General features: G+C 45.4%; 1 protein-coding gene across 4 annotated transcripts in view; it reads right to left on the reverse strand.

Moving 5' to 3' along the window:
* The window catches only part of ESRRB (estrogen related receptor beta), a 153,163-nt gene that overhangs the window by 97,818 nt on the left and 36,454 nt on the right, over positions 1-18,891 (reverse strand). Inside the window, exon 1 of one of the 4 annotated variants that reach the window (XM_081913362.1) lies at positions 1,596-1,764. The exons of the other annotated variants lie outside the window; for them this stretch is intronic. Coding sequence (XP_081769488.1) covers positions 1,596-1,645 — 50 coding nt within the window. The 5' untranslated portion in view covers positions 1,646-1,764. Of the gene's footprint in view, positions 1-1,595; positions 1,765-18,891 lie in introns of those variants that run through there. 4 annotated transcript variants of the gene reach the window in all.

Consider the following 18,891-nt stretch of genomic DNA (forward strand, 5'->3'; position numbering starts at 1 on the left):
AACAAAAGTTAGGAGGAAAAGCACAAAACCAGAGGCTACAAAACCATAAAAGCCTTCTTTTGAAAAGAGACCACACTTCACTTTTTAAGCTTGCAGTTTTTAGTAAAATAAATGATATTTGATTTCTATTTTATTCTGAATCCACTGTTTTATGAAAATAAAATTTGGAGGAGAGAATGTTAATTTTATAATAATAATTTTATTATTTAAACCCCGCCAATCTGGCTGGGTTTCCCCAGCCACTCTTGGGCCACTGGGGAACTTTACTTTTAAATAGTCCAGTACGAGAGAATAGCATAGACCAAAGTGCTATGAAAAGAATGAACCAACAAAATTAGAAATTTTCGTATATATCACTAGAGGAGATGAGGAATGACAGAAGGATTGACAGCTGCTCGGAAAAAGAAAGAGGTGAGGAAAAAGAGAGATCCAATGAAACAGAGTAGGGGATGATTGTTTTCAAAGAAATTATAGCCCTTTTATATTTCTTTTTCTAAGATGTAGCTTTTTAAATATGCCCTATCCATCCGGGATGACAGGACAGCGGAGGTCTTTCCCCCTCTGGGCAGCGCACGGTGCTTTCAGGCGCTTCATGCAGACCAATGCACAAACACACACAAAAGGGGGACTTGGCTGCTTCCTTCGCAGCTGATTTATCAGAAGAGGAGCAGCGGGCTGGAGAACGCATCGCGCAAGAGGAGCGGACGCAAATGACAAGCGAACCCCGTTCACTTTCCAAAGTTCCACGCAAGGCGCGCGGCTTTTATTTGCTTAACAGGAAGCGCAGGCAAAGCATCGCCGCTGCATCGTACAAAGGAAAAACATGAACACCAGCAGCTGACGATCTGCCTGTCATCATCAGTCCAAGCTTGGGATGTTTGCTCCGGTCCACTCACAATATCCCTACACTGGCTTCCCTGTGAACAGAAGGGTCGCCTTCTCTGGGGAATTTCAGATGGAATACAATTTAAAAAAATTAAAATAGCTCCCAATAGCCACAGAAATACAGAAATATATGAGTGGGAATGGTACGCATTGGTGCACATACATCTCTGAGTTAATACAGCCGCATCAAACTTTTACAATAAAGCAAAAAGGCCACACCTTTCCAACGTTTGTCAATCTACATGCCTGGGAAACAAGAGAAAGAAGTTTTACGATCTTTAAAGCCGCGCCAGTTGAAGCCACCCTAAGCTAGTTGCTTTCCACGGCAAACCTCTTGGGTTTTTTTACGGCAGCCCCACTGTCTAGGCATCTCTCCAAAGGGAGAGTCGCATCCTTCCTGCTTTTTAAGAGAGGAGCAAGCTATTTACACCAGGATGCACAGCACACACGCGCGCAAAAAACCCCAAACACTTTGGCACATATTGTAGCCAGGAGGTGGTGCAGGTGTGATGAGACATCCACATGCAATTGTGGGGGGGGGAGAGGGGCTTGAGAGAAAGTTAAAATAATTCCTTCTCCCCTTTCCAACTCAAACGCATCTGGCTTCCGCACGCTCTCCTGCCAGAGTGCAAAAGGAGGAGGAGGGAAACACCCCCCCCCACTGCAAGCAGCATCCCCAAGAAAGAGAAGAAAGCAAGGAGGGCACCTACTGGTTGTGGTAGCTGAGAGGGTCTGAGATGCAAAGTTCGGAAATGTCCATCAGTTCTGTTTTAGCATTCCCAGTTGGCAGAAGGGGGTGGGGGGTGGGGGAGCGACTAGATCACACCGAGGAGAAAGAGAGCGAGAGGGGGAAAGGGGAAAGAGCCCGAGGCAAACTCAGGGAAAAGAGGATAAGAGGGGAAAAGGAAAGCGAGCGGGGGAGAAGCAGAAGAGGGAAGGCGCCGGGACAGAGAGCAGGACAGGCAGCCCGGGAGGGAGAGCTCAGCGCTTCGCCCATCCACACGCTCCCGCTCATCCAATCACACTGAAGCGAGCCGAGAGCAGCCAGGCGGCAGAGGCGGCCCAGGCGCCGGAGATTTAGATGCCACGAACCCCCCCCCCCCACTGTCGCTTTAAGACGGGCCGACTGGTGAATATGGCACGGCTGCTATTGGCTGCCTCTCAGGGGCTGGACTTGGAGTGACAGAGCGGCGGCGGCGGCGGGCGGGGGCGAGAGGGAGAGTCTGAGAGAGGAGCGCCGGAGGGAGGGCAGCGCGAGGGCGACTCGCAGCAGACCCGCACGTGGCCAAACAGCCGCCGCAGAAGCCGGGAAGCTCGCTTGCTTTCGCGCTCTCTCTCGCGCGCGCTGCCGGAGGGCTGGCGGGTTGGAGCGGGGGCGGCGCGGGCGACCTTCACACGCATTCCCACGCGAGGAAAGAGCGGGGCGAGGAGAGAGGGAGGCGGGCAGACGGCGGACGGAGCGAGGAGGGACCTCGCGGCCGGCTCCGAGGGGCGCGGGCGCACGTTTGGAGCGCCCGCGTGCAGCTGCTGTCGCCGCGTACCGCCCGCCTCAGAGGCTGCCGCCCGCTCTTTTCCCCGCGGTTTGACAGGGAAAGAGGCGCTTCAGTGCCAGCGACTGCTGCAAACGGCGCGGGTCGGACGCCTGTGTGGCTCCTTGCTTCTTTCTTTCTTTCTTTCTTTCTTTCTTTCTTTCTTTCTTTCTTTCTTTCTTTCTTTCTTTCTTTCTTTCTTTCTTTCTTTCTTTCTTTCTTTCTTTCTTTCTTTCTTTCTTTCTTTCTTTCTTTCTTTCTTTCTTTCTTTCTTTCTTTCTTTCTTTCTTTCTTTCTTTCTTTCTTTCTTTCTTTCTTTCTTTCTTTCTTTCTTTCTTTCTTTCTTTCTTTCTTTCTTTCTTTCTTTCTTTCTTTCTTTCTTTCTTTCTTTCTTTCTTTCTTTCTTTCTTTCTTTCTTTCTTTCTTTCTTTCTTTCTTTCTTTCTTTCTTTCTTTCTTTCTTTCTTTCTTTCTTTCTTTCTTTCTTTCTTTCTTTCTTTCTTTCTTTCTTTCTTTCTTTCTTTCTTTCTTTCTTTCTTTCTTTCTTTCTTTCTTTCTTTCTTTCTTTCTTTCTTTCTTTCTTTCTTTCTTTCTTTCTTTCTTTCTTTCTTTCTTTCTTTCTTTCTTTCTTTCTTTCTTTCTTTCTTTCTTTCTTTCTTTCTTTCTTTCTTTCTTTCTTTCTTTCTTTCTTTCTTTCTTTCTTTCTTTCTTTCTTTCTTTCTTTCTTTCTTTCTTTCTTTCTTTCTTTCTTTCTTTCTTTCTTTCTTTCTTTCTTTCTTTCTTTCTTTCTTTCTTTCTTTCTTTCTCAATTTCCTCAAAGGCAGTTATAAAATGATCCTGGAGGGAGCGGGACTCTGAGCCAAAAAGGAAAGGGAAAGGGGTGAGGGAGAGAGAAGGCAGCGTTGGCATGAAACTAAGCAGTGCGCAGCATAGACACTGACAGAGAGGAAACGAATCCTCACAGAGCCTGATCCTGGCTGACCTCCCCCCCCCCCCCACTTCTCCCTCCCCACTTTCTGGCGAGGGACGAGGTCAGTCTCCGTCCTGCAACTTTTGGAAATAACTTGCAGGACGCGCCTCCGTCACACGCACACGTTCTCTCTCACACACACAAACGCACAGCCTTCCCCCCCCCCCCCAGCGGCTGGCCGGCCTGGCGCGCGCGCACGCGCGTGGCTGCCAGTCTGACAGCTCTTTATCAGCCCATTAGCGAAGCTCTCGGTTTCCTAAGCGCCGCTTATCCCAGAATGGTGCCTCGCGCCTTGTTAGCCGCAGATCGTGGAAACGGCCAGCGTTGAAACGTTTTTATTGGGGGAGGGGGCGGTTTTGAGCGGTGAGGGGGACACAAAACAGAAGAGGGCAGACTTAAGCGCCAGATTCGGTCTCTTTAAAACGCACAAACAACAGCAACAAAAAAGGCACAAACCTAAAAAGACTCACGCACACGCACAACGTTCTGTAAAGAGCAGAGGCAAAGTTCGTGGCATCTCATATGGGAATTACGTTGTCGGGTGTATACTGAAAATGAAACCCGCTGTAAAAACATCAGCAGGCAAACTGCCTGAGCCAAAGGACAAGTTTCATGTAGAGAAGCCGACTGGATTGGCAGCTGGATCTTATTTCGACAGTGGTGATGGGGCAGCGTGTTCCCCATCCCTAAGGGTTTGTCCTTGCGTGGAGAAGAGGGGGACAGGGCAGACATGCAGCAAGGCCACCCCCATCTCAGTCTCCGCCATCTGAGGTGGCGGCCTCACTCTGCCTAACGGTAGAGCTGGTTCTGTCACGCACTCTACCACTGAACTGCATCCCCTCCTGCTGAGGACTACATACGTGCACAGGATTGTGCTGGCATCCACAAAGTTGTAACATTAAATATGACACCCACCAAGTGACCTTGAGCAAGTTGTGCGGATTGACCTCTTGCAAGCAATCATTTCCCATGCACTTGCCTGGAAGTGTTTCCAAAAGCTGCAAAATGTTGTGTCAGAAACACCTCTCTGATAAACCGGCTCAGTTTTAGGTAAATATATGATGTACATTTACGAGATGAGCACTCACTGGAAGGACATGGAAGGACAGATTGTGAAGCTGAGGCTCCAATACTTTGGCCACTTCATGAGAAGAGAAGACTCCCTTGAAAAGACCCTGATGTTGGGAAAGATGGAGGGCACAAGGAGAAGGGGACGACAGAGGATGAGATGGTTGGATAATGTTCTTGAAGCTACCAGCATGAGTTTGACCAAACTGCGGGAGGCAGTGGAAGACAGAAGTGCCTGGCGTGCTCTGGTCCATGGGGTCACGAAGAGTCGGACACGACTAAACGACTAAACAACAACAACATGTAATATGGGTTTACCAAAGGGGCGGGGAGCAGGCACCCTGTTTGCTCAAAGTTGCAAATACATAACAGATTGTCTCAGTCTCCTGCACCAAGTCAAGAAAACAAGTTGGGGAGAGGTTGAATGCCTGGCAGTGGAATCATATGTCCACTCTGAAGTAAGACTCCTTTCAGGACAAGTCTTCACATCTCAAACAAGACTGTAAGCTCTTCCCCAAGCTGTAAAAACAAACATAAAGGCATTCTTGCAGCCTCCAAACAGCACTGTACCATGGGGGATAGGGAGGTGGGCAGGTGGGGAAGTGGGATGTTTCTTGTTTCTTGTTGTTGTACTTTGTTATTTCTTGCATAACTTATAAAAGAAAAGAAATAAGGCTTCCTGAATTCAGTTTACTCCTACGTAAATGAGTATGGGAGTGCAGTCTGTAAATATTCTGCTTGTTTTTTCCATATCATTTGTTGAGCCACATGAACTTGAGACTAAAAACAGGACAAATTAGTGGACCGACAGGCCAGCTGATGTGAATAATTTCAGCTCTGTGGAAGTCATTGAGTGTATCTAGTTATGATGATGCAACTGCTAGTTTGGGGTTAAAATGCAGACAGAGACTCAACTGGGCACTGGATTTATGTTGGAGGAGCACACGTTGCCCTGAATATAATCACACTGAGACTTCTGAATTTAGGAAAATAAGAAAACTATGTTTATTGCAGAAAGTACAAGTGTGATAGGAAAGACCTTAGTTCTAACTAAATAAGGAGGAGATGCAAAGAGCCATGCTTACTCTTTCATCTCAGCAGGAGAGTCACAAAAAGATGTTTCCTCTCTGGAGTCCCAAGGTAATGAAAAAGAAGAAGGAAGTAGCAAGTGATTTCAGCAACCCTGAGAGTATTAGTATAGCACCTGAGGGAAGGTAAGCACAGGTTTGTTCAGAAAGGACAGTCTAGGAAACTTGAAGGTTCCTCCCTCCAGCTATTATTTCCCATGCTAGCTGACTGCATTTCAACACTTCCAACAATCAATTGCTATAGAATACATTTAGCATTGCATCCAACATAGTCAAATTAAAACCCATTGAAATCAATGGCTCTAAGTTACTCAGATTCATGGCTAACCACAGCTCATGGATTTCAGTCGATTCACTCGTGAGTATGGCTTCATTTTGAATACGGTAAGCTCACAACTTACATGCATTTAACTTGTGCGCATGCAGCTTTACATACTTGGCAAAAAAATCTGTAAAAAGGGGGCAGATGTCCAGGGAAAAAAGACTTTGGCAATTCCACCCACCACAGCACCCAATGTGTTTTGAAGCATGATTTTGGCTTTCGGTGTAATCCCCAGTATGTAAATTCCACTTAAGTTGCATGCTTACTGTGCCACATTTATGACATCACATGATTTAAGGTGGGTGTGTTTGTGGTGCTTCAACCATTTCTCTTTGCTTCCCTCACCCCCCACTTTTGCTGCTCATTGTCAAGGAAGAAGGTGGATTGCAAAGAAGAAAGACATGCACAATGTGTGTGTGTTGAAGCAAGAGTGCGGCATACAACTTAAATATTAACTTCTGGGCATTTACAGTAAGGTGCATGAGGAGGGAAAGAAAAACTAAAAGCAGATTGGAGGTTGGTGTGGAACATAAGCCTGAAGACCGAAGACCACTGTCAATGCTACAAGACCAGAAGTGTCAATGGCACCCTATCGTTGAACTTGTATGTGAACAAAACTGAACAAATAAGGATTTAAGAGCATAACATATTCTCGACTATGCAAATATAGTCGATGATGTGGAACTCATCAAACAATACTCCAAACTGCAGGAGGGGGGGAATCAAACAGGAGTTTCTCTTTTGGACATAAATCTCACTTTAGCTCATGCGAAATCTGCAGCTGAAAGTCATAATAAACTGTGACGGGACCTAGCTGCAGCAAACCTTGGGATTGCATGCTGCCTCCCTCCCCTCTCCTACTCCAACACAGCCACAAGCAGATCAACCTGTAGTTAATCTTGACTGTGATTTGCTTGAACAAACTACTTTCATAACCCCTGGCTTAAAGTTGGCTTGTTTCAAACAAACCATGGTTAAGATTGGGGCTTTTTCCCCCAGCTGAAACTCAGTTCTGGCACCTGTTGGTGCCCAGGTGGGCACCGTTGCCTTTATAAGAGAACAAGGAAAGTGTTCGTGATGAGTTCCGGCACCTCTTTTTCTAGAAAAATAGCACTGGTTAAGATTCACTGGTTCAGATGAAACAACAAGCTGTGGTTAATAAAGATTGGGCACGAAATGTTTGGTTTCCTCCTTGTGGCTGTGCTGAAGCAAGTGAGGAGTGCATGAGCATTCGTACCTGTCAGATCCAAAGAGTTGTATCTAATGCTGCGCAGGCGAAGTGCTGCTCATGCAACAGGACTGGCCTGCTCTGGAGAGTTCCCCAGTACTCTGGAGCAGGTTTTGAGGGTGCCCATGGGGGTGGGCTGCAGGGAGAGGAAGAGGAAGGTCCACTGCAAAAGCAGCAGGGTGTTGCATGAGTGGCACTACATACAACCCAAATGCAGTATGTCTCAAAGACAAAGGGGATAATATGATAATTTGTACATCATGAAGGCTGTTAAAGAAGCAAGGTTATATTAATCACTGTTCCTTGTAAATTTCCTCTTTTGCCGCCTTTGTGGGAGGCTAAACTATTAGCACGCTCAATTAAAACATGTGAATGCCTAAACAAAGGAAATGGTGTATTGTCAATTGATGGAACTTGCTTCATTGAAGGAAATGAGAAATGAGAAAGTGAACTGATGTCTTGTGAAGGGGCATAAGGCCCATTCCACACATTTACATTTGGACATTCTGCCTTCTGGATTACATTTTTGAGTGAGATTAATATGCACCTCCAAGGGAATATAAGGAACATCCAACAACCCTCTATATGGAGACAACCAGCTTGTGGACAGAGAACAACAGGACTGTGTCCTCTGCCCCTTGGCATCCATGCATCCAGCATATTCAACCTATAAATGTGTGTGTGTAAACCAGATTTCCTCAAACTCAGCCCTCCAGATGTTTTTGGCCTACAACTCCCATGATCCCTAGCTAACAGGACCAGTACAGGACCAGTGGTCAGGGATGATGGGAATTGTAGTCTCAAAACATCTGGAGGGCTGAGTTTGAGGAAGCCTGGTGTAAACTCATGCCCCATTGCCTTATATTCAGGTCATTGCAAGCATTTCATCATCTGGCGATAAGCACAAACCTGGAATCCCCAAGTAAGGAGAGGAGCTGTCAGTGGAAGCCAGCACATGCTCCTACCGTTCCTCTTCTCAAAATCACAACCTCCTAAGCCTAATTTACATTTAATGCCACCACCACCACAACACTGAAGCTTTGTTGCATGCATTTGCCTATTTTGGTCCTTGCAGAATGCAGCTTTCAGAACGCAGATAGGATATCAGCAATACAAAGCATTTTTTAAGAAAAGACAAAGCAACAGCAACCCCCTACCAACAGTTAATAAGCCAGCAGGAAAACATAGTCACTTCAGAACATTGCCACCAGGACAACAATTAATTAACCATTAGAACTAGGGAATAAGTGGGATATGTTGGAAGTGTTGGGTGCCCCCTTACATGACACTCCATCCCATCCCTGCTCCTCCAAATTCCCACCACCAAACACAGCCACTGAGCATGCTCACTGCTCATTGGACTGTTCGGGAGGATGTGGGTTGTCTCCCTAGGATTCTTTCCATATATATATATATATATATATATATATATATATATATATATATATATTCTTTGGCAATCACTCGTAGCCGAGTAAGATTGTCTTCCATAAACACGATTTTAACAATGAGTCTGTAAGTGACTGTGGAGGCCAGTTCCGGATCCACACATCCTTCCACAGTGGGGACATTGGTTTCTGGGCAGGAGTTGATCACGGTATGGATTTGCCAAGTGTGCCTTCATCTTAGCACGTTTCTACACACACACACACACACACACACACACACACACACACACATATATATAGTAAGTCTCCTTCTTTGGAGGTCTTTAAGCAGAGGCTTGACAACCATATGTCGGGAGTGCTCTGATGATGTTTCCTGCTTGGCAGAGGGTTGGACTCGATGGCCCTTGTGGTCTCTTCCAATTCTATGATTATATATATATATATATATGTACTTCTGCACACCTCAGGGTTCCCTGAGCATTCTAGTACCTTCTTCATGTTTCTCTGTAGCCCCATTTTGGCAGCAATCTGTCAGCAGCGCAGCCACCCGCTTAATCCACTATTAGAAGGAATGATTGTTCCTAGCTGCTCTGGATCAGCCAGCTTTTCATTACAAGCTGCAAGGATCTGTTTGTGAGTGCATGTTGATGACTGTACTTGGCTAGGCATGCTGCTGTGTGCATGACAGTGTGGATACTGGAGAGGGTGCTGACTGCCGGTAATTGGAAACAGTTCCTTGGCATTGAAGCTACCCAGATACCCAATCCTTACAGTAAATAAAACCAGGTACCACTATGTTAGCCCAAAGCGACTGATGGCACTGTATTCAGGTGTGGTAATTTGACAGCAGCTGTACATAATATTACAAAGCTAGCAGAATTGCCACAGATTTGAAGACTCAGCCTGTTTATTAAAATGGACAAACCACACGTTCATCCAAAAGTGGCTTTCAGAGTGGTAGATTTTGAAAGACTGCAAGTACAATGTAAGGCATAACCAACAAAACAATGAAATCAAGTGAGTCCTCTAGCCACCTAAAGATACCATAAGTATAAGTGGCTGGGCAAAGAAAAAAAACATTTCAAGCTGGCACTGAGGGAGAAATACAGTGTTGGTGTCAAACAGACCTCCCTCAGAGGGGCATTCTGGTGTTAGGGCACCACAACAAAGAAGGCCCTTTCTTTGTACATCCATAATGCACTGCTCTTAAAGATGGAGCATGGAGAACAAACCCCTCTGATGATCTTAATGCACAGAAAGGAGGGCGTGCTTTCCAGATGTTTAGGCCCCAAACTGTTTGGGCCTTTAAAGGCAAGCACCAGCACCTTGAATTGGGCTCAACAGCAAATGTGGTTCAGCATGAAATCTCTGGAATGGCCATGACTGGGGAAAAATACTAGGAGAGGCTGCTTATGCTTGGTCAACCAAACGATACTTCCTGCTTCTTGCACTTTGGGCTCTGGATTCAGCTCAGGCCTTGAGTTGAAGGCTTCTGAGTCTACTCATGACTAGACATGAGTATGGCTACTCACAGTCCTGGTCTGGAAATGAATGGGGAAGCCCTTGCAAGCTCCCCATATGCTCAGTACAAGGAATCACAGCACTGAGGTTTGTCTCTGTTAGAGGAATTATTTCAGCCCATAATCCATTCCAGGATTATTGGGTTGCAGTTCCCTCAAAAGCATCACCTCACAAAGTATTTGTAACAGGACTGACCCTGCCATATAGGATGGGGGAGAAGAGAGGACATGGGTGAATGTGCCCCACAGCTCACCTCATCTTGGGCCACTTTACTGAACCTCCAAGATATTGAATTTTAAGACAGGTGCTGGTTTCCAACAGCTGGAGTTTTTAATGTGGGGTTTTAACTTTTATCAGGGCCTAGTAGAGTGAGCTATGGAGCCACCAGATTGGCTGGCACAGACTTCATGTGGTCTAATTAACTGATAACGGTAACACAATGGAGGTTTGTGCTCAGATAATGGACTCTTGCTGACAGAGAAATGCCCATGCGAAAAAGAGAGGAGGATTTCTGAAAAGGCTCGACAGAACCATTTCTGGAACAAAAAATATATATTAATATTATTTTATAGTCGGTGTAAAAGGACAAACAGGACTTTTTCTTTTTCTGGAGGAGCTGCTTCCTTATTTTGAAATGAGATTTCTCCATTTATCATCATGGACACACCCTGGGAGCCACTCAGAAACAGTAGCTTGTTCTGCAGCTTTGGGGCATGAGAATTTCTCATGTTCTTGGTTTGTCACTCTGCTGCCAAATCTGAACTTGGTGAGAAGATTCCTGGGGAAAGGCTGAATGTCCTCTTCTGCCATACAGAGGGACAACCTGTGTTTGTCCTTAGGGCTCATAGGGCTGTTAGCAAGTGGATGGTCTGAATAATCAAATGTGATCTCTGGGGGAAATCACACAAACACATGTTAGCTAAAGGTAAAGGTAAAGGGACCCCTGACCATTAGGTCCAGTCGTGGCTGACTCTGGGGTTGCAGCACTCATAGAATCATAGAATCATAGAGTTGGAAGAGACCACAAGGGCCATCGAGTCCAACCCCCTGCCAAGCAGGAAACACCATCAGAGCACTCCTGACATATGGTTGTCAAGCCTCTGCTTAAAGACCTCCAAAGAAGGAGACTCCACCACACTCCTTGGCAGCAAATTCCACAGTCGAACAGCTCTTACTGTCAAGGAAGTTCTTCCTAATGTTTAGGTGGAATCTTCTTTCTTGTAGTTTGGAACCATTGCTCCGTCTTCTCGCTTTATTGGCTGAGGGAGCCGGCGTACAGCTTCCGGGTCATGTGGCCAGCATGACTAAGCCGCTTCTGGCAAACCAGCACACGGAAATGCCGTTTACCTTCCCGCCGGAGCGGTCCCTATTTATCTACTTGCACTTTGATGTGCTTTCAAACTGCTAGGTTGGCAGGAGCAGGGACCGAGCAATGGGAGCTCACCCCATCATGGGGATTCGAACCGCCGACCTTCTGATTGGCAAGTCCTAGGCTCTGTGGTTTAACCCACAGCGCCACCCACATCCCTACATGTTAGCTACCCCAGCTCTAACAGAACAAATTACTATTAATCCCTTCATCCTTCCTCTCACCAGGAAGCTCCTTCCAGCAATGAGATCCATACTCATTTCTGCCCTACCATGCAGGACCAATTGTACGCAGCAGAAAACAAAAATGCTGGGGTATAGGCCCTCACTGCCTTGGTCCCCACTCTCTGGTTTGCCCTCCAGACCCAAACTATCAGTCCATGCCTCTCAGTTTTCAGTAAAATGCTCCAACAATGGAGGTACTGCAAGAGGAGGAAGCAACAAACAGTGGAGCCAAGTATTAATGTAGGCACTGGGAAAGTCCAGAAAGCTAATTTGTACAAATTAGATCTCTGATTTAATTAATTGATCATACCAATTAATCAACAAATGCTTTCAGCTTTAATATAGACATATCAGGAAAGGGGAGGAAAGCATAGATTTTTGGATTTCATCCTAGCAAATCATCCATATGTGTCAAGAAAAAAAAATTGGTTGAGCTGCTGGATGCACAGCAAAGTTGGACAGTTCCAGTCAATAGCACTCATCGTCACCCCATATCTGCTGACAGACAAACATTTTAAAAATGGTGGAAACAGGACCACAGCATATTGCCAGGCCCATCGGAGAAAGACCTAGAGATACAAAAAGGTCAAGAAAAGAGCAGATGTCCCATTAGGTCCCATTTCAATCAAAGATCACAACAAGGAAATGAAGAAGCGATTATTCTTATTTTTAACCTTCTGATAGTTTGACTTCACCCCCAAAGGGACACTCCACCATTGTCTCCTGAGTCAGATGGATGCCTACAAAATAATAATAATAATAATAATAATAATAATAATAATAATAATCAAACAAACACAGAATCAAGAATACCAAGATCTTCCTCCTTTCCTAAGATCCGTTTCTGTCCCCTTAGGGCAGCCTTCAACAACTCAGTACATTCCAGATGTTTTGGACTACAAATCCCATCCAGCATGTTACCATAGCAACCTGCCCCAGCCAGCATGTTACCATAGCAACCTGCTAAGCAACAATCTTTATGTGGTTGTTGTTGTTGTTTTAAAAAAAGAAGGTCCACCAGTGAGATCTGCAGTCAAAAGACTGTAATGTTCAAAATGGCGCATAAACATCTTCCCCTGTTGCCAAACCAAACTAAATCTCACCTGCTAAACAATGTTAAACATCCATAATTTAGAACTTTGCTTTGTTAGATTTAGCTGCCAAACCCCTAAGGGAGCATCTAAGTTGCTGAGATATTTGCCATTGGCAGACCGTGTCATGTTTTATTCTCTGGTTGTCCATTTTAAATGTTTTCTATTGATAGTTTGTTGTGCTTGTTTGGATCCAAATAAATGTGCCACTGGCAGAAATGACAGTGACAAGAGAGCCCACCCACTTTGTTAGTTCTTTGCATGACTTGTAAGGTTTACAGCCCTTTGCCTTCAGGTAACTTTGCCTTGAGGTAGAGGGCAATTGGCACCTTTCTCCAGGGATGAAAGGACTGCTTATTTATCTGTATGTTATGCTCACCTAACAAGCAACCTCCATCTCTCAAATGCATCTGAATTTCCAGCGTGATTACCTTGTACCCCACATCAGCAGGGTCTTCCAATGCAAGTACTCTTTTGACCATATTACACTTTTCATCAGTACTCAGGCCCAAAACTGGTAACATTCCCTTCACTTCTGCAACGAAAAGAACTTCTGAGGGTGGTGGAACTACCAAATCCCATCCACCTCATATGCATTGGACCAAACGGTTCTGAAGGGAACATCTGTGGTCCATTTCCACCCCTGCCTTGTTACCCAGCAACATAATAACATAATACATGTACGTGACCTCAGGGGTGAACCCAGGGGTTGGCTAGTTTGGCCTCCAGCCAAGGGTGCAGGCCCAGGCGACACAAAACTCATGGGTCTCAACTCTGGAGTGACTAGGAGCTCACCTGTCCATCTGCACAGTCCCCAGGATCTCCTCCGCCACTCTGGGCGGCTGGACAAGGTTCACAAGCTCCTCTGGAGGTTGTGCTCAGTGGAGGAATCTGGTTGCTGGCATGGGCTGTCACAGCAGTGTGGGCAAGAGTTGCAGGAGGAGGGAGGGAGGGAGATGGACTGAAGAAGAGGAGAAAGAAGAGGAGGGAAGGCAGAGCAGAGCAGAGCCAAATGGCCATGGAGGAAGTCACTGGCGGAGCATGAAAGGTGATCAAAAGCAAGCATTTTGAGTTTCTGGTCCATGGTCCCTCCCAGCTTTGGAGCCATTGATACAGCTCCTTGCCAAGGGTGCAAGGGAGCCTAGGTAAGCCTCTGCATGCCCTACATGTATGTGCTGTACCCATGATGCATCAGAAACAGAGAGAGGCTGCTGTGCTAGAGAGTGATGCTTCCCCCCGGTGCAACAGTGCACATGGCAACATCACACTGACATTAGAATCCTTTTACTAATTCAAAGGCACATTAGCAGCAGGATTCAAACGAAAGGGAGCAAAGGCCACATTTCCCCTTCCTCGCTGGTGTGAAGCAGTGGATTTTCACATCCCTGCTTTCACACACACACACACACACACACACACACACACACGAGGGGGCGTTATACCATTCTCAGATACAATAGACTGAGAAATTGACTTTACGCTCTTCCCCGCCCACCCTCCAATTCTTTAATGACTAAGCAATTTTTCGATGGATTAATTTTTGACTTTTTAACTTTTATGATAAAATAATGGCCAGCTTCCCACTGAGCTGACAGAATGACTGGCAGAAATTTCATTTCGTATAATATACAGGAGAAGCTGGAATTCATGCCAAGTGGGCTTGATTGCACCGTTTGATAACACAATACTGCATGCGAATAAAGGGAACAAAAGCAGCCTGAAGAGACCTAGGTCTCTCTCTATATATTTTAAGTCCTACGGAAAATTCTCAGAGCAAAGGCAGAGCTATCAGGGAAACATGGTGCAATTCTGAAGAACAGCTTAAATAATAATAATAATAATAATAATAATAATAATAATAATAATAATAATAATAAAAGGGAAAAAATCCCACACAGCAAACCAGGTAGAAAATGGCACCAGGTAAAATAGAAGTATTATACAGAAGGAAATCATGAAAGCAAGGAAGAGGTTAAACTCAGAGTTGTTCTATGCATTGAACACCATATGGTAGAATATTGGGCTGTGGCACTGCAGACTGCAAGTGGGAGGAGTCATTGTTTTTTAACCCTCCCCTGCATGTAGCAGATCAGAGAGAAACATACAGAGAGCCCAGACCCATTCTGATGCTAGTTTACTATATGCAATGTGTGTAGCAGACAAGCATTAAATGGAAGAGCAGATGGAGACTCTCCATCTGCTTGCAGTCTGAAGAAGGATGCTACAGAATTCTTCCACAACCATCTCTGATGTGTAGAATGGCTCCCAGTGGTTTATCACTACACATTTTTGTACCTTGTTAGGCTTTAGTTGAAACATTTGCTGCTTCTCAAAGCAGTGTCCCAACCTGCCTTATTTGATTGCTAACACTATTTAGCCTTTGTAAACAAAAAAACCAAAAACCCCATGAATCATGAACAGCGATTCCACTATTATCTTCCAAAGTAGTGCTGGTAATTTAGAGGTCAGCGCTGTTGTCTAAACCACAGAGCCTTGGGTTTGCCGTATGGAAGGTCAGCGGTTCGTATCCCCCCAACAGGGTAAGCGCCCGTTGCTCGGTCCCTGCTCCTGCCCACCTAGCAGTTCGAAAGCATGTCAAAGTGCAAGTAGATAAATAGGTACCGCTCCGGCGGGAAGGTAAACGGAATTTCCATACACTGTTCTGGTTTCACCAGAAGCGGCTTAGTCATGCTGGCCACATGACCCGGAAGCTGTCTGCAGACAAACGCCGGCTCCCTCGGCCTATACAGTGAGATGAACACGCAACCCCAGAGTCATCTGTGACTGGACCTAACGTTCAGGGGTACCTTTACCTTATCGTCCACTTTAAGAGCATTTTATTTTCTATTATTTTCAGGTTGCATGAATTTACCCTTATCGGGGATGAATTTCATTGTTGATGTCAAACCAATGTGTTTTCTTCTTGCCCTTTGCTCGGCCACAGTCTGCTAGGCTGCGCAAGGCAGAGCGAGTGCCGTAGAAATGAACGGCCGTTGTGCAAGAGCTGCAGCCACTCCCATTCATTCCAATGGGTCATGCTTCTTAATGAACTACGCAGCCTTCTGTAAGGCACTCTAGGAGATAAGATAAAACGTTATCGCATCTCTTCATTTAACACAAATAAATTAAAAGCCTGGTTAATCGATAGTCCTTGTTTGTGCAGCGCTTGCCATTCTGCTATGGCTGGGTGCCTTTTCTGAGCATCTGCTATATTTGCCGTATCTAGAATGACACAGTCATAGGGTTTGAAGGGTTCTCAAAAGTCACCCAGGCCAACCTGCTGCTGATGCATGAAACCCAATGCTGCAACCTCTCTGATATGGGGCCACCCTATCTTGCTTTGATGCAATGCAGTTCCATTGCAGCCTAACAACTTTGCCTCAACACATGCAAGAATGATACAATGAAAGAGCAGGCACCAGGGCAAGGGAAGGGGACCCGGGCTTCATTCACCACGAAATGTACAGCTTTGGTTGTGGATAGAGGTACAGTCAAAACTACTCAAGGCACTGGTACCTTCTCTACATTAAAGGCTGGACATTTTAGTGCTGGGAAATGCAATACAGGATCTTGCAGTGAATGGCAGGGAAACCCGTGGTAGTAAATAGTACTAGTAATAGCACTTTGAAGATATGCGGATTGTAAACAAAACAGAAATGGGTAACTGCTGCCTTTATAAACCTGTCATCTTGAAAAGTCCTCGACCTCAATGAAAAGGTCCTTCGATATTCTCCCAGGCCTGAAACACAACAGGGATATTTCCGCAGTACAGCACAACAATGCAAGCACGTTGCAGCCAGCCAGGTGATGTAAAACAATGCACAGAACATCAAATTCTAACCCTATGAGCATCTCTGATATATTCAGTTCATGGCAACTGTGCTGCCTCTATACACATATTTCTGATCCAATCTGTTTAGATGTTGCGCAGAAGCCAATGACCTACTGCACATCATTTCATTTCTCTATTCCAATGTAGACGAAGAAGCAATTCTTCAAATGGGTAAGGAGAGAAGAGGACTACTTGGCTCCCCCATGGCTACCACTGCCATTTGGACTGGTCCCATGTTCACCCCTTTCTCACAAAGCAGCAGTCATGCTACAATCCTTTCTTCCTTTCACTCGCCAGCTTTCTGTGCTGAGAGACTGGAGTGGGAGCAAGAAATCCCTGGGGGAAGGTGAGGGTAGAGGCAATGCCTGAATCAGCACACGATACAATACTGTCTCTTCCTACTTTGATCTCCCTGTCCAGTGTAACCACAGGAAAGATGCCAGTTCCTGGAATATTTTGATGTTGCAAAGTCTTTGGTGTGGGTTATGTCTTTTGTACAATGCACATGTGCCATTAATATCTTCTACCCTTAGGGAACTTTTAGAAGACATCTGAAGGCAGCCCTGGTTAGGGAAACTTTTAATGTGTGATAGACTACTGTATTTTAATATTTTGTTGGAAGCCGCCCAGAGTGGCTGGAGAAACCCAGCCAGATGGGCGGGCTATAAATAAATTATTATTATTATTATTATTATTATTATTGAATAGTGTGTTGTCTAACTGCATTTCTCAGCAGCAGTGCTTTATGGCAGAATTGAGTTCAAGCAGACTTTGGCTCCCCAGTCAAAACACTTTCTCTATCCCCATCGCAAGGCCACAGTGAGCAAGCTCGACCGAAAGATTTTTTTAAAAAAATAAATTGCAGCAGTCTACATGTTTATCCTGGATTTTCCAGATAGTTTTGTAACAAATAAACAGTTTCTAAATCAAGCACCAAAATATCTCAGATTGTTTATCTGGGTGCCACAACAGGGCGCCTCCAGATCGTCACTATTTCATGGGATGGATTCAAGTGCATACCATAAATTTAGGTTTGTGCAATTAAAGTGGATTGAAGTGCTCTGCTGCCCTTGCACAACAAATACACTTTTGAAAAACCAAATGGACTTTTCGTGGCAAGGAAAATGAAGAGGAATTGCACCAAAAAGTGTGGGATGGATGAATGATGGATGGAAAGACATTATAAAAATTCCTTAAGATCAGGTCTCAAGAAAATCTGAACGGATCACTCCATGTCAGTCAGGTCTCTCAGATAGAGCGGGGCAGGGATGCTCACATACAAAATGTTGGTACAACTCCAAATTGATGCACAGACTCCTTGATCACCCCTTTGATTGGCTGTTGATACAAACCTCAGTTGCGCATATATTTTTTATTTTATTTTTTAAACCTAATTCACTGCAGGAAAGGGATGCTTGCCTTAAGCCTCGGGGATGAGGCAGACTACATAACTAAATAAATAATTCTGACAAAAGAGTGAGGGGGCTCAGAGCCCTCCATCCTATTCCCAGATCTATCATTTTACTGAATGAGCAGTTTAGGACAAGTCACTTAACCTCTCAGAGCCTTCACAGGGAAATGAGCGTTTTAATGCTGCCCTCGCAGCACATGGTGAGGGTTAATTAATTAATACTTGTACAGTGAGTAAAGCTGTTTCTGAATGACGGGTGATGATATATGTTACATGCTGAAATACCCAGGGGAGGGGGACACGCACTGTGCAAGAACGCTCTGCTCCGCGTTCCCTGGATGCCGCCGGGATAAGCCAGAGCCTTGTGCCCGAACGGAACAGCTTCCTTTTGTAGCGGCTCAGCACACCACTGAGATGCCAACCCCAGAGAAACCCCAAAGGGTCACCAAAAGAACAAGACCACCAAGGGAGCAGCGAGAAGGGAGGGAGCAAGAGAACAAAGAACAGCCGCCGCCGCAGTAGCAGCAGCACTATCCAAAAAGACATGGCAGGAAGGGAGGGAAAGGGAAGAAGCCTGAAAATCACTTCGACAATGAACGCAGGATTAAGACCATTCCGTGGGGATGCAGTGCAGAGCCAGCTCCTATTATTGGTGGCTACAAGAAAGCAGGAGAGAGTGGCTTAGGCCAAAGTCTCGCAGGCCTGGTACACAAGCAACTCTTGCGGGGCCTTTTTTTTTTTTTTACGGATCCAGGGAAGCTGTGAACAATTCAAGATGTGTGCCTGAGGTCGCATCCACATCATGTATCTAAAGCATATTGAAAGCGTAGGGCTTCCCCCAAAGAATCATGGGAACTTTTGTTTGTTAAGGGTGCTGGGAATTGTAGTTCCATGAGGGAGTTCCCAGGATTCTTTAGAGGGAGCCACGGGCTTCAAATGGATTGTTCGCATGTGACATTAAATCCA

This window comes from Podarcis melisellensis (genome assembly GCF_964234715.1).
Source record: "Podarcis melisellensis genome assembly, chromosome: 1".
Classification (NCBI taxonomy): Eukaryota; Metazoa; Chordata; class Lepidosauria; order Squamata; family Lacertidae; genus Podarcis; species Podarcis melisellensis.